Below are 16400 nucleotides of genomic sequence, written 5' to 3' on the forward strand. Positions count from 1 at the left end.
GTTATGACAAATTTACTAATTCGATCAGGTTCAGGTTAATTTGTATCAAATTCTATTTCTCTCAATAGGTTGAATTTGAGTCTTGTCAAGTATTACAATACCAATTAGAATCAAATTGTTGCACTACATTCGAAATATTACAATACCAAGTAGTATAAGATAATAAATTTTTCTTAGATTCTAAGAAGTACTTCTTCCAAATACATTCTAATACTACATTGTTGATAAGTAAATACGCACTATTTATTTGATGGCATGAAAGAGTCTTGATGGCATGCTATTGAGTTATTAATTTTATCTATATGCATTTTAAATATACATTGTTGGATCTTGCATTAATATGATATGCAACAAAACATCTTCAAAAGGGTTGGTGGGCATATGTGTTGAAGTCAACGAGAGTCGTGGTCTTCAAGTTACTCCCTCACTTCGGAAATAATAATAATAATAATAATAATACTCGATATTCATCTTAAATACATACGAAGTATTAAATAATTATGGTATTTCAACTATACTTCTTACAGTTACCTCTTATCTCCAATCAATCGTTTATAGTTCGTAAGTCCGTATTAGCGTACTACAAAGTGTAAATTGCAAAGTACTACTACAATTCCAATTAGAGGGATTACTTTATACTTCGTATTAGATTCCTTAATAAATCCGTAGATTATTGAATCATAGCTTGACAAAATCCTAGCAGATATGCATGCATGTATCTGATGAATGCATGTGATCCATGTTAATTATTTTGGCTGATTTGTCAACAAAATCTATCACTCATTTAAATATTCAAGCCTCGCACTCCTATTGGCCAAGCCCTTAAAAAAATAAACTTAATTTCATTGGTACAAGAACATTTCTTATTATATAATATATACTCTAATAGAAATTAAAATATATAGGATCTTATTTTATTATTTAACAAAAAAATAATATGATCTTCTTAATTAAATTTAATTTATATATATGTGGGATATCATTAATTTGTGTTTGGTTGGTGGCTAATCGAACAATTTATTCCATAGATTTGATTGGAAAGCATGAATTATATTACTATTAATAAAATATTATTGTCATCCACGAATGGGAATTGTAAGCCTAACTTGTGCCTGCATGCAAGAAATGTTATTAATCCAAGTTAAAGCCATGGCTCCCACTTAAACACTATCTTAATAGCTTATGGGAGTAGTACTTTGAGGAAAAATATTACTTCTTGAAAACGTAAGTTAAATCAAATTTTTTACAATTCAATTACTTGAACGATTTGCCAAATTGGTGTTAAAAAATAAATAAATTACTAAAATAGTGTTCACTTAAAAATATTTCTCAAAGTAGTTCCATATAGGTTCGGAAATTACAACGCTAGGAGTTAAAAATTAATGGCTAATACAATCCAAATTTATATGTATACCATCAAATTCTTTATCTTTAACGCTTACGGTATCTTGACCAGAGTGAATATGAAATAATATAAATGTTTAAAAATTTTCTAGCGTTTTTGTTATGGATATAACCTTGTCAAAAAACGTAAATGTAACATGATACATAATGCATAATTTAGTCGGATTTAAATTATCAAAGGGCACTCAATCACCATTCTTGAAACCAACTGCTAGTTCTACAATGCAATATCAATTTGGAGATGATATTACTTTATTACAAAATAACTCAAAACATGTCATACTAGCTAAGTAAAAATCTCAATTTAGCACCAGTTTTTATGAATTTGGAGATGATGATCGGACAGCCTTCAAGGTACAGATGTGTGCTCATGCTTCAAATGAAAATTTGAAGAGTCATGTTGGCCAAGAAGTAGTGTTGGAAGCTCCATTTGATCTGTTAAAAAGTAGACATGCAACATTGTTAGTAAGAAAAGTAATTCCGTTTGAACAACTATATATACATATAAGAAAATTATCTTAAAAAATTAGTTAACCTTGATGAACAAGTTTTTTTTTATTGTGTCCCTTTTGTCGACAAACACTACATGTCACCCTTGCTCGATTACCTTCATCCATCTCATTTCGTAATCTTTGGGAAGGAGGTCGTCCGGGACTACACTTGTGACTAGCATCGGCAACAACTTTTGGTCCATTATAATGTGTCCAATAGTCTTTGTCAGGGATAGGATGAAATGTAGCTTTATATGTTCCCGCATATTCACCACTTGAATAAAATGGGTCAACAAATTGAGCTGGTGACAAACTATATGACCTACATACAGCAAGAACATGGGAACAAGGAATTTCGTATGTATGAAGCTTGTTACATGTGCAAGTTTTGCGACTAAGATTGACTGTATGGGTATGAGAACTCTTTTTTTGTTCTCTATTGCCACGTCCAGTTGTCATTTGTTAGATGCCATCGTCTCGGTGATACATCTCAACCTTCTGATAAACTGCTTTAGCATCATTAGCTTCTATGTCCTTCGTTGTTTTATCGCTATACAAATGTCCATCAAGAAACCTTTTTTTCGATGATTCATGTCTTTGTACAAAATATGTATTCACTCGAAAGAATGTCAATTTGACTAGTGTTGTAATAGGTAAAAAAAACGAGCTCCCTTAAGCACATTATTGAAGACCTCAACTAAGTTGGATATTTTTAGCCCATATCTAAAACCACCATCATGGCAAAGAGACCACATACTAGCATCAATATTACCTAAATATCGACGAGTTTCTACATTCATCTCACCTATTTTTTGCAATCCATGGTCAAACTTTTTCTTTTGATGTTGGAAAGCTGTCCAATCAAATATTTTCTTCAGCTCTTTGTTCTTAAATTGAGTATGAACATTTGAGGCCAAGTGACGAATACAAAATCTATGATACGCATATGGCTCCCTCCATCCGGTGTTTTCTTCCTTCATTGCTTTCACAATGCCACCATGTCTATCTGAAATAACACACAATCCGGTGTTTTCTTATACATGCCATAAACCATGGCCAAGTGTTGCCATCTTCACATTCAACAATGGCAAAAGCAAGTGGAAAAAGCTGGTTATTAGCATCAACGCTCATTGCAATTAAGAGAGTCCCCTTATATTTTCCATACAAATGAGTCCCATCTATGGTGATTAGAGGGCGACAATGCTAAAATCCCTCTATAGAAGGACCAAAAGCCCAAAAAACTCTCTGGAAAATATGAAGGTTAGGATCCGCGGTTTCACGATTGGCAAAGTGAACAACGGTACCGGGATTTGCCTCCACCATAGCTTGCATGAATTGTGGAAGAACTTCATATGACTCCTCCCAATCACCAAATATTTCAGCTATAGCTATTTGTTTTTCACTCCAAGCTTTTTTGTACAAGCCTTGACGGATGTATCACCACCTCAATCAAAACACGAACCTTGACGGATGTATCAACCTCTACAATGTTGCGTATATGATGAGCAATAAACTTAGATTTCAAGTTAGAGTGATCCTTTGGAAGAATATCACTAACACAGTGGAAGTATGAGGACCCTTGTATGTGACAATTGTAAATTTATCGGAGACTAAAGTCTTGCGTGTAGCTCTTAACTTCCAAGAACAATTCACATGTTTCCTACCACAAATAAAGGTTATTGTGGTTGGTCTTGATTCACTCACTTTAAAACATTGATTTCTTTGTACAGAGTAACTTGTCACTGCCTCAATCATTGCATCTTTGTTTGCAAATTCTTGACCAATGCAAAATTCAACCCCTGACTTGTAAGAAGCCACGAAAACCCATGACACCCACTTATTAACTTCATCTTCGTCAATTTCGTTAATTTGTGTAAACTCAGGGACTGGAGCACTAGAAAATACTACGTCACTCTGCTTATCTTCGTTACTTTCGGCAATTATGTCACCCTTATTCACCATATTTAATTCCTCATTAGCTTCATCACCTTCTCTATCACCCTCCTCGACGTCAATATCATTATAAGTGAGAGATGTATAGTGAGAGATGTATGAGCATTAGTAACTTGATCAAAAAAATATTGGTCATTTGAGAACAACCTAGTATATGTACTATTTGGTGGATTTTCAAATGACATTTTTCTACAAATTAGAGTAAGAAAAATTACTATATAATCATACATATAAAAAATATATATATATAAAAAAATCAATCAAACTAGCTACTCCCAAAACTCAATAAATCTAATGTCGTCTACTCCTTTTCACAGTACAATTAGTCGTTAATATTGTAGGCATTATTTAATCAAAGCTAAATCAATTATATCATAATAAGCAATAACCCTTGGATTAAGTAGTAAAGATATACATACAATTGTATATTAAGTATTGTGACTCTGAGCACTTGTAAGTGGTGCATGTCTGACATATACAATTGCAAAGTCTAATTCACCTACCTTATATGAGTATATTCAGACGATACTCACGAATAATTTTTCATAATTAGGTTAGATTTTACCAATTTACATTGTTCCGTTAAAGTTTAATCTACTTGTTATATATGCCCATAGAAATAATAGTGATGCCAGAGATTGACTATACTTCCTTGCAGATCTTGCATCTACCATCAACGTCTATAACAATAGTGAAGTAAAACCTAAGAGAACTAGTTTTGCCCGTTAAAAAAAAAAAAAAAAAAAAAAAAAAAGCTAGTTTTGAGGCTCTAATTTTTAATTTAGACCATTAAAACAAAGCAATACTATTTACTCCTTGCTTTGTAATTTCCGAACCTACATGGACACTACTTTGAGAAATATTTTTAAGTGAACACTATTTTAGTAATTTATTTATTTTTTAACACCAATCTGACAAATCGTTTCAATTACTTGTATATAAGTTAAAGTGTTAGATATAATTGTAGAATAAACTTTTATAAACCTGCCAAAACTAACATTTCATCTAACTTTGAAATTTTGGGTTAGTTACCTCTACCACAAGCATGATGGTAAGGAAAGTATATTAGAATAAAGGAAAAAGAGAATACTAAAAGTTTATGTATCTTGATAGTGTTTAAATATTCATAAAAAGTTAAAAACAATAAGTGACAATAATTATTGTAAATAGTAATGAGTTTTACCTTTTTTTTTTTACTCCCTCCGTTTCTAAATTAGAAGTCTATTTTTCTTTATTATGTGTGTAATAAATATTAGAAATAGACATTTAATAAAGGGACGGAGGGAATAGTGTTTTAGCTAGTCATGTTATCATGGTGTATATATAGAAATTTATTGTGTTTTTCTACTTTATTTGTTCAATGCAAAGAGATAGGCAAGTAACTAGTTTAACCATCATAAGATCACTAAGAAAAATCAATGATATCTATATCAACATCTCAATGTTCAAATTACGTTAGATGAAATAAGTCCAAATAATTTAAGATAAAATTAACTTTTGCTTCAAACTCACTTCTATTTAACACAACCTATAGTAAATATAAATATGTTACTTCGTACAATGTAAATTCAATTAATAACTCAATATCAATACTGTAATTTAATATTACACCGTTATTTTTATATGCTTAATACTCGGTACTACGTATATCCCTAATTATTTTTGTTAAAACAAATTAGTAATTGAAATCCAAAAATCTAAAATCATCGAATACAACAAACACTTTTATTTGGAAATTCAAAGATCTAAATTCACCATTGACAACTTTTTCTCTCCCTCACATGCTATTTATTTTTCCCCAAAACAAAAAAAAAACTCCTAGTAATCCACGAGACAAACAAACAAAAACAACCATCCATCTCATCACATCTACGAAGTATAAATAATTATTAATTAATCCTTTTCTTTTTCCAATTTTCCCCACCCAATTAAATCACTCCCTTCTCTTCATTCGAATCCAATTCCCACCACCACCACCTCAACTACAATACCTCCATTTTCTCTCTCCTCCTCCATTAATGGCGGCCGTTGAGAGAGACCCTCAAAACTCCTGCAACTCCCGCCATTTCTCTCTCTTCATCAAATCTTGCTGCCCAAATCCCACTAACCCTTCTCACTCCATTATCATCCCTTTACCTCCTACCAACAACAACAACAAATCCCCCAAAAATTCGATTCAAACCTCCATTTCTTCTCTTCCAGATGATCTTCTCTACGAAATCTTATCTCGAATCCCACTCTCTTCTCTTCCTGCTATCTCCGCCGTCTGCCGTCGTTGGGCCCACCTTCTTCACTCCCCCTCTTTCTCTCTCCTCCGTCGCAACCACCGTCTTCTTCACCGGACTATTTTTGCCTTTTCTACGTCTTCCGTTTCTACCCTTCGTCCTTTTGTTGATCACAAATGGAAGCTCCCTTCTCAAAACGACGGCGTTTTAGGGGGTGGTACTGGTAGTGGTGCTCATTTTCACACGGATTTCTCACACGCGCGGTTAGCTGTTATTGGGAGGAAGATTTTTATTATTACTCGGTCTAGTGCGATGGTTTTTGACCCGTGGACCGGGCTCATGAAGGTCCGGTCTGGACCGTTGGTACCGCGAAAACGGTTCGCTGCTGCGGCAGTTTGTGGGAGAATCTACATGGCAGGAGGGTCGTTAAGGGCGTCTGACGTGGAAGAGTATGACCCCCACGCGGATGAGTGGCGCGTAGTGGCTCACGCGCCGAGGAGGAGGTATGGGTGTGTTGGTGTTGGGGTGGATGGCGTGTTTTACGTCATTGGTGGGTTGATGATTGGTGGCGCGTCGGAATTACGCGCGGCTGAGGCGCGTGTTTGTGCTAGCTCGATGGATTTGTATGATGTGGCGGCGCGTGGGTGGTTGAGGAGCCGGGCGGTTCCCGGAGGTGGGTGTGTCGTGGCGGCTTGCGGGGCGGATGGTTGTGTTTACGTGTTGGCAAGCCATGCAGTTGAGTTGTCATTTTGGCGGTTTAATGGACGGAGGAAGGGCGAGGGTGGTGGCGGGTTTGGAGAATGGTGTCGGATGAGGAGCCCGCCACTACCGGCACAAGTCCGGCTCGACGGGACCGTGAAGTTTAGTTGTGTAGGGGTGGAGGATAAGGTGGTGTTGATCCAAGTGATGGGGTGTATAGATGATTTATTGAGGAGAAGTGGGAGGAATGTGAGAGGATATAAAGAAGGGATTGTGTTGATATTTGATTGTGTGACTGAGGAGTGGAGTAGAGGGCCTGATTTACCTGAATTGGTTCAAAGGGCAGCTTGTGTTTGTGTTGAATGTTGATTAAATTATAAAATCTAGTACTAATTACATAAATTCTATGTTAAATTATGTACAATAAATGTGTGTAGTACTAATTCTTGATCATTTTTGGTAACCGATTGATGATGTTACTACTGTTTTTCCATTTATAGAGAGAAATTTGGAAGTTTATTGTAACTTGTAAGAATTGAATCTAGGGTTACAGTTTTATACCATTGGTTGATTTGGTATTAAGTGTTAATGTTGATTAATGGAACTTAAGTAGAGGTTATTTCCATTTTAACACCTTCGGTATAATTAAACACTGTCATTTCCCGTAGCTTATTTGCACAATAAAATATGGAGTGACGTGTTTTACTCTCCGATGTAGATTTTATAAGTTGTTGACTGAATGCTATTTTATGTAAGCTATGTTTATGATAAAAGTGCTTAGTACAACTAAATGAACTATTGCAATTAAAGTATGCTTGATATACTAAAACAGCTTTTGCATTATTGCGAAAAGGTATATCCAAATGGACGAAATGCCCACTATAATGAGTAATTATTAGCCACTATGATGAGTAATTATTAATTCATTTCATGATACGTTAATAGGTCATCTTTAGAATTGCATAAAAACAAAAACAATATACTTGTATATATCATTGAAGGAGTGATAATGTGATGTACTCCGTATTACGGAGTATGTAGTATGTACTTTCGTAGCAATATCTACATTGCCAGACTCAAAGTTAAAGAACCACTTGTTACGGAATATGGATTTCTATTTTTAGGGCCTATCTGTTCAGCTTAATTTCAGTTCAATTCAGTTTATAATTTCCTTTCAGCTCAGCTTAGCCCTAATCAGTCCAGTTCAGTTGTTTTCAGTAAATCGGAACAAACTCTTAACACTGAGAACAAACAATTAGGCTTTACCATTATATTGTCAAAAATTGCATTTTTTATATCTAAAACCCAAGTTCCAATCAACAAAAATTGTGCTAGCCCAACCTCACTCAACTTCTCATTACACCACGTGACTCTCCCCTCTACGCCACGTATAAGATTTGAACATACAACCTCTAATTCTAGAACTAAGTGTCTTACCACCAATCCATGAGATATTTCATATTGTATCATTTCATTTGAATACAAAATATTAATATGAAGCGAATGATTATATGATAACAAATTTAATAATCCGAGCGACCTAAATACTAGTTCTAACTTCTAATAAATTGAAATTATGTAGATAGTTTTATTTGTTTTTTTTTCTTGAAATTAATAGTCTCTTTTAATGCAATTTTTGACAATTTATCTCAAATTACCCTTAATAAAAGTAGCAAAGCCGAACCAATTTTAGATTACTAAAGATCAATAACCTTATTTAACTCGACAAATTCTCTAATCAAACCTTACAATTACAAATCAAACTCGCACAACCTGAACACCAAACCTTCGGGGTGGGATCGTGAATTCATTAATCAACATTCGCATCATCATCTTCGATAAAAATCGAAACTTTCAATTGAAAAATCGAAAAACCCTTGTTCATCTCTCTCATAAATTCTCCTCCATTTTTGAAGAAACCTCAGAACAACAACAATAACAACAACCATGGATTTCCAGGTGGTTGTGCTAGCTGGTGGCACTTCCAAAAACCTTGCCCCTCTTGTTTCCAAGGTTTTTTCAATAAACCCCTTTTCTTTTAATCCCAAATTTTGCCTTTTAATTTGATTCATTTCTCATTTTTTATCTGTAAATTCGATTTCAGGAGGTACCCAAAGCATTGCTCCCAGTTGGGAATCGCCCAGTAGTTTCTTATGTATTGGACCTTTTGGAACAAAGCAATCTCAAGGATATTATTGTGGTTTGTTTTTATAACTTTAATTGATTGATTGATTGTTTGTTTTCAAAATTAATTGGGGAAATTGGCAAAATTGGCGAAATTGGGGTTTGCAAAATGTTTGGTTTTGTATTTTGTCTTTACTTTGATTATAATGATTGGGTAATTTTGTATATTTCAGGTGGTTGGAGGTGCAGATGCTGCTGTTAAAGTTGGTGGATGGATTTCGAGTGCGTATGTTGATCGTCTTCGTGTCGAGGTTAATTTCGAATCCTACATTTCATAGGTGTAATGATTTCTGGGTTTTGTTCATGTTTGCCTGTGATTATGCTACTTTAGACAGTTTGTACTTTGTAGTGTTGCAAACTGGTGGAAGCTTTATGTGAATGAATGAAGTAGCTTTAATAGTTCTGTGTTAATTTTCAGTTTAGTGAGGTTTTGAATTTTCAATTTTAGGGTTTGACATTATTTGTTTTAGGTAACTAAGAATTCAATTCTTTGTGGATGCTTGTGAATGAATGACATTATTGGATTTATGACACATATGTTGGTAGAGAGCGATTATGCTCATCACTTAATCTTTTAAGATTAATGAGAGTGATAACAAGGTGCCTTTTGACGTACTCGGCCTGGTTCTGATGTCGAACATGATTCTAGAATCTCAGCAGTGATGGAGATATGGAGGGTAAGAGGAGGGTAGAGCATCTGCTTTATGGGTTTGGATTATTGATTACCTAGTCATAGAAGAAAAGGAAACATTTGTAATTTTACACAGTTCTGTCTTGGCTGACATAAAGGTTATAATCTTGATTCTTTTGAAGTCTAGATTTTGTGGTGCCACTTCATAGGTAAAGGACAATCAAAGCTTAGAGTGATCTTGTTGGCAATGTAAATGACTGATGCTATTTTATAAGTATAATCGTATGTGATGCATGTGAGCCATTGAGATATCTTGATTGAATGCTGTATGCAGTTAATGACGATGATGTTCATTTGAGATATCTTGGTATATGAAACCCTTCGTCATCTTTCACACAGCTGGCATATTTGGGTAAACATTGGCAATATTAACACACTGATTTCCTTTAAATCTTTGCAACAATCAAACTGCTAGCTTCAATACTCAAAACATCTCATAATATAACCTTTGCCTGATTTTTCATTTTCATTGAGTTGCAGATCTGGTTTTATGTGGGGAAAAAATTGCATAGAGATTAAAAAGAAATTGGTAGATAGAAAAAAAATATACACGTATATACTTCCTCCGTTTCTTATTAGATAACACACTTCATTTTGGCACACATATTAAGGAGTGAAAGAGAAAAGCAAAAGACAAATATACCCTTACCCACCTACCCTACTCCTTAATCAGTGAACTGAACCAGCAACCAAGGCCCACCAGGCCACCACCACCCCGGCCTTTGTCTGTACCTAAGCTGCTACCACCTCCCCATTGTCTAATTATAGCTGCCGGCCTGCCGCTACCCAATGCTGCCTAGGTTCCAGATGCATATCGCCTTAGTGCAGCCTTGAGCTTTTTTATATAATATATTGGGAAGGACCATAGCAAACATTGTACATGGGGAGACTGGTAGCTTCTCTTTGAAGGAAGTTTGATTTTTCCAGATTTTTTTTTTCGGGGGGGGGGGGATGCGGGGGTGGGGGAGAAAGGAGTAACTTTGGCAGAGGGTTGTGGATATTAGAGGGGAGGGAAAGAGAGGCGGGAATGGAAGAGGCATGTTGCTTTGTTCCTCTCTATCTCTCATGTTAGGGCAGGGGATAATAATTTGTGGGAGAAATAGGGTTGGATAGAGGCATTTACTTTCTAGAGCAGCCATCGATATCATAACCTATATAGATACAATTGTATGTTTTAGTGTATCTAATGTTGTTTGATGGTTTGATAAATGGTTTTTCTATATTCTTCTTTTCCTTTTCCCCTTCTTTTTTCTTTTGTATGGAAGAATTTTTTTTAGTAAATGACATCATTGAGTTTTCCAGCATACAGAAGGTATTACTTATTAGTAAGTAGATCACCCTGATGCCCAAAAGAAAACCTTAGTGTGGTTTTGTTTCAATTTTTCAACAAGTAGATTATGTGATATTTTGATCTTATTCAGGTTGTTGCAGTTCCAGAGGATAAAGGAACTGCTGGAGCTCTTCGTGCTATTTCACGTTACTTGACTGCCAGCGACATTTTGGTAAGCATCCTATATACTGTTTATTGGAACAGTACTATAAATTTAACTGTATTCCAGTAGTCATTAGTCTTGTGACAGTCTTTTGCTGCAGTCTGAGATCTACATTAGTTTTCTGTTGAAATGACTAATACCCTATTGTTATATTGTGTAAGGTTTTTTTGTTAGTATAATATTGTTTCCCTAATAAAAATGTTTCTGCCTAATGTTGTTAATACTTTTGTTCACTGTTTTATTTCTGAAGGTGGTAAGTGGGGACCTTGTTTGTGATGTTCCTCCGGGGGCTGTGGCAGCTGCTCATAGACGACATGATGCAGTTGTGACTGCAATGCTTTGCTCCACCCCTATTAGTGGATCTACAGAATCTGTATCGTCCAGCGGAAAGGATAAAGCAAAGAAACCAGCACGTCGTAATATTATAGGGTTGGATGTCACAAAACAATTTTTACTGCACATAGCTGCAGGTTTGAGTTTTGGATGTCTACTTGCTTGGACCAGTTATATACTAATTAGATATTGCTTTTATATTGGTTCATTAGTCCTGGGTGGTTTTTGTCAGGCACTGAGGTTAATAAAGATATGAGAGTTCAGAAGAGCATACTACGTGCAGCTGGACAGGTATTATACTTCTTTCCCTGTGAAACTGTTGGTTATTTTCTCTAAACATGTTGGCCAAGGAACCCTCAGAACTTGTTGCCTTCTTGAAGTTACAGCAAATATTTTCTGGTAATATGCATTTATTGAATTGATTCTGTCTAATACTTTTTCCTCTTCTTTCTTCCACTCTTAATAGATGGAGATCCGAACTGATCTTATGGACGCCCATTTATATGCTTTCAAGAGGTTTGCAGTTTTCATTCCTTTTCCTTTTGTCCAGGAGAAAGAGGGGGGTGGTTGTTGTTGGTGGGGGGGGGGGGGGGTGCTAGGGTTTAAATAGGTTATGTTACGTTCCTTTTAATTACTGTCCATCCATCATCTTTGCCTTGCTATTGTTGAAGATCTGTTCTTCAAGAAGTTCTTGATAAGGATCTTGACCAGAAAGAGAAATTTAGAAGCCTAAAGCAGGATGTGCTGCCCTATCTTGTCCGGACACAACTGGTGAGTGTGGTATCTGCCGTGAGATGCATGCTATTTTGTTTGTCCAGCTGTCCTAACACATGGCTGTTTGATGATACATTGTAGAGATCAGATGTTTTGGCAAATGTGACTCTACAAGCAGAAGAAAATGGGAATGGGATGCTTCCATCACATAAAAACCAAGTTATGCTGTCCCAACTTTTGGCTAATGCTTCTACCCCGAGTTTCCATGAACTGTTTGCTTTGGGCCCTAATGGTTTTGCTCGCACAGCTAGAAAAACCCACAAATGCTGTGTTTACATTGCCAGCAATGACAAGTATTGTGCACGCTTGAATTCCATTCAAGCTTACAGTGACATCAACCGCGATGTGAGACTCTATGCACCAACATATTCCATTGAATGCTTGTATAATACTATAATTTATTTATTTGTCGGTCTCTGTATTACTTATTGTTCAATGGTTTTGACATCTTTGATGATTTCAGGTCATTGGAGAGGCTAGCCATCTATCAGGGTATACATTTTCTCCTCAGCACAATAGCATTCATCCTTCTGCTGAGATTGGATCAAAGACTACAGTGAGAATGATTTTTTTTTTTCTTTTCTATTCTTCATATATATAATCGTCATTTGCTTGTACACTTATAATACTCTTTTGTGAAATTAGGTAGGACCATATTGTATAATTGGTGAAGGTTCACAAATGGGTGATAAATGTAGTGTAAAGCGATCCGTCATTGGTCGTCATTGTCGGATAGGTTCAAACGTAAAGGTATGCTTGTTTATCTTCTCAAACTGTTATTAATTGGCTGTGTTTATTTTATCACATTAGATGACTACATCCCACAAGGCCTTAACGGGAAAGTGGGGGTGAAGTGTAAGAGATGGCATGAAATGTCTTATAAGAATTCGTTGTACGTCCATATTTTTGAGTTTAAGTTGGAACAGTATGATGTTTTACATCTATTTAATCATCATAACCCTTGTCTTCTCACGAAAATGCAGATTGTGAATTCAGTGGTTTTGAACCATATTACTATCAGTGATGGCTGTTCGATCCAAAGCTCTGTTATCTGCAGTAATGTACAACTTCAAGAGCGTGCAATTTTGAAAGACTGCCAAGTAAGGGCCTTTGTCTTCTCACTTTTGTATCCCTTATCATCTACTCGTATCATACTTTCTATTGTTTGATAATTATTATTCTTTTCACGTTAAACTTTGAACTTCCCATACTATTTTGGATGGTATACTTTACCAATTTCTCTATTAACTCTGAATTTGCTGAACTTGTCTAGGTTGGAGCAGGTTATGTGGTCACTGCAGGCAGCGAAATCAAAGGGGAATCCCTGGCAAAGAAATAGATAAATGTCTCTGCCCGAGTTTTGTTTTGTTTACTTGTCTTAGAAAATTAAGACACTAGGCTGTTGCAGAGGCAAATGCGAGGGTGCTTGGTTAAATTTGTTGTATTAATAGGAAACTGAATACCAGCTAGTATCAATTTTGCTCCATAATCCACAAATTGTGCTTAGGTTTTGCTTCTATATATTAAATCATTCTTCTACCTATGTCACAGATATCTGATTTGTTTTAGGTTTTGTGACATTTTTCGCAATCTTTAAATTAGCACAACCCCATGTAATTCTTGTCCATTCTACTTGAATGAGCAAAAATTAGCTTGCAATTTTACAACCTACTTGTATGATGTGGATATCACCAATTTGCAGGGCGAAACATCACGTGTTTGTCACTCTAACTTTTACCGAGGCAATTTCGCTCATTTTCCATCCTCTCTGTTCATCTCATCCAAACCTCTCTTTTTTCTCACATTCCTAGCCCTATTGAAGTACATGAATTGAGCCTCAGCTCCACCATTGATTTTACAACTTTTTTTTTTTATTAGTAGGTCGTTTCTAAAAAAAAAAAAAAAAAAAATAGTTAGTTGATAGTTTTGTCAAATTTAATATTATATCACTAATAAATAAAGCCGGTCTTGCAGTCAGATCACGAGACAAAGACACTTGGCATTCCAGTTTTTCGCCAAGTGTCGCGCCACGTAGGAGATAAATAGGTATTATTGTGACACATATGATGCTAAGTAAGCGATTTTTGGATAAATTTTTAAAGATAAAAGTGTTATATAGAGTTTTATTATCGATAAAATTCTAATATTTCATATATACAAAATTAATCCTAACTTTTAACAAATATCTTATAACTCAATTCTATTTCCATCATCAAATTCGTTTTAAAAAGTTCTTTAAAATAAGATCCATTTATTTATATTAATATATAAAGTCGGTCTCGCAGCCAGGCCACAAGACAGTGATACTAGGCATTCAAAATGAGATCCATTAAATAAAAAATAGAAAATCAGTAAAAATAAGTTTTAATCAGGAAAAATAATTTTAGTTGGGTAAAAATACTTTCAGTTCATTAGAAATAATTTAAGCGCAATAAAAAAATTAGCAAGTTAATAATAACATAGATATCTATTTACAAATAAAACTACAAAAAGTACATTATTATATAAATAAGCGGTATGATATCGTATGTCTAAATACTTTATATTATCAAAAGGGGTTATATGATTGTATTTAAGCTGAAAAATTTAGGACAATCCGGGCATTGCCCAAGCAAAAAACTAGATTTTTTAAGATAAAATTATTGTATAGAGTTTTATTATCAATATAATTATAATATTTCATATATACAAAATTAATCATAACTTTTAATAAATATCCTATAACACAATTATATTTCCATCATCAAATTCGTTTTAAAAATTTCTTTAAAATAAGATCCATTCATAATACATTAATTTATTTTAAAAATAAATAGTGAATATTGGTAAAAAAATACTTCTCAATTCAGTAAAAGTAATTTAAGTTCAATAAAAATAATTTCAAGTTAATAATAACATAGATATATTTAATTTATTAAAAAAAAGAGAATATGTAAAAATAAGTTCTAATCAGTAAAAATAATTTTTGTTTGCTAAAAATATTTTCAGTTGTGCCAATTGACAAGTTGCATAATTAAACCTGCCCCCTTGCAAAATTAACACTTATAACTAAATTGAACATCACTTGCGGAATAAACACCAAGCCCTCCAAACGCAAATGGTAAGTAAATAAAGCCGGTCTTGCAGCCAGGCCACAAGGCAGTGACACTTGGCATTCCAGTTATTCGCCAAATGTCACGCCACATTGGCGAAAACAAGGTCTTATTGTGACACATAGGATGCTAAGTAGATAGATTTTTAAGATAAAATTGTTGTATAGAGTTTTATTGTTGATATATTTCTAATATTTTATATATTCAAAATTAATCATAACTTTTAATAAATATCCTATAACTTGGTTCTATGGCCATCATAAAATTCGTTTTAAAAAGTTTTTTAAAATAAGATCCATTCATAATTAATACATTAATTTATTTTAAAAATTAATGGTGAATATTGGTAAAAATACTTTCAGTTCAGTAAAAGTAATTTAAGTTCAATAAAAATAATTTCAAGTTAATGATAATATAGATATATTTAATTTATTAAAAAAAATAGAGAATATGTAAAAATAAGTTCTAATCAATAAAAATAAGTTTTGTTTGCTAAAAATATTTTCAGTTGTGCCAATTGATAAGTTGCATAATTAAACCTGCCCCCTTGCAAAATTAACACTTATGACTGAACTGAACATCACCTACGGAATAAACACCAAGCCTTCCAAACGCCGCAAAAAGGTGGCAAGCCGCCACTGCCAATCACCAAACCCAGGCCCCGAAGTAGTAATAATACGCTCCAAGAAAGATCGAAGAGCCTCGTCGAATGTGCGCTGAGCCGCCTCAAAAGTACTAGGAGGACAAGTACGCAATCCAAAGTAGAGTTTAGAAACTCCGGTACATGCCCTAAGTAACAATAGCTCACACTGAGGATCATCAAGCATAACAACTTTATCCATAAGCGCAATGGTCTTGGTCACCCTTTGCATAACAAGCTCACCACTAAAACCGAAATCGAAACTAGCGGGACCACCAAGCAACTTAACACCACGCAAAGGTCGAGCAATATTTGGTGGAAAGACACCCACAAGCCTGCTTCGAGGGTCTTCTATAGGCTAGAAAATTTCAGTTTTTTCCACGTTAAGATGTAACCCAAAACGAGGCCCTTCCTCCATAAT

General features: G+C 34.7%; 2 protein-coding genes across 2 annotated transcripts; both read left to right on the forward strand.

Annotated features, from left to right (window-relative positions):
* The first annotated feature begins 5441 nt into the window (after positions 1-5441).
* Positions 5442-7354, forward strand: LOC110736334 (F-box/kelch-repeat protein At5g26960-like). Its single transcript, XM_021916534.1, has one exon. The coding sequence runs from the start codon at positions 5867-5869 to the stop codon at positions 7139-7141; it is 1275 nt and encodes a 424-aa protein (XP_021772226.1). The 5' UTR covers positions 5442-5866; the 3' UTR covers positions 7142-7354.
* Positions 7355-8322: 968 nt separating this feature from the next.
* On the forward strand, positions 8323-13918 carry LOC110736336 (translation initiation factor eIF-2B subunit gamma-like). Its single transcript, XM_021916535.1, has 13 exons — positions 8323-8785; positions 8877-8972; positions 9130-9207; positions 11069-11149; positions 11391-11610; positions 11706-11764; positions 11940-11989; positions 12145-12244; positions 12329-12592; positions 12711-12803; positions 12893-12997; positions 13231-13347; positions 13521-13918. Exons 1-13 carry the CDS (start codon positions 8720-8722, stop codon positions 13584-13586), a joined length of 1395 nt encoding a protein of 464 aa, XP_021772227.1. The 5' UTR covers positions 8323-8719; the 3' UTR covers positions 13587-13918.
* Positions 13919-16400: the final 2482 nt, after the last annotated feature.

The sequence above is a fragment of the Chenopodium quinoa genome, unplaced genomic scaffold (assembly GCF_001683475.1).
Source record: "Chenopodium quinoa cultivar QQ74 unplaced genomic scaffold, ASM168347v1, whole genome shotgun sequence".
NCBI classification, from domain to species: domain Eukaryota; kingdom Viridiplantae; phylum Streptophyta; class Magnoliopsida; order Caryophyllales; family Amaranthaceae; genus Chenopodium; species Chenopodium quinoa.

Excerpts from the sequence above, each read along its gene's own strand:
- LOC110736334 (XM_021916534.1), top strand. The coding sequence starts at position 5,867 with ATGGCGGCCGTTGAGAGAGACCCTCAAAACTCCTGCAACTCCCGCCAT.
- LOC110736336 (XM_021916535.1), top strand. The coding sequence starts at position 8,720 with ATGGATTTCCAGGTGGTTGTGCTAGCTGGTGGCACTTCCAAAAACCTT. Across the intron at positions 11,150-11,390 it reads TGACTGCCAGCGACATTTTG|GTGGTAAGTGGGGACCTTGT; the intron begins GTAAGCATCCTA and ends TTATTTCTGAAG. Across the intron at positions 11,990-12,144 it reads CATTTATATGCTTTCAAGAG|ATCTGTTCTTCAAGAAGTTC; the intron begins GTTTGCAGTTTT and ends CTATTGTTGAAG.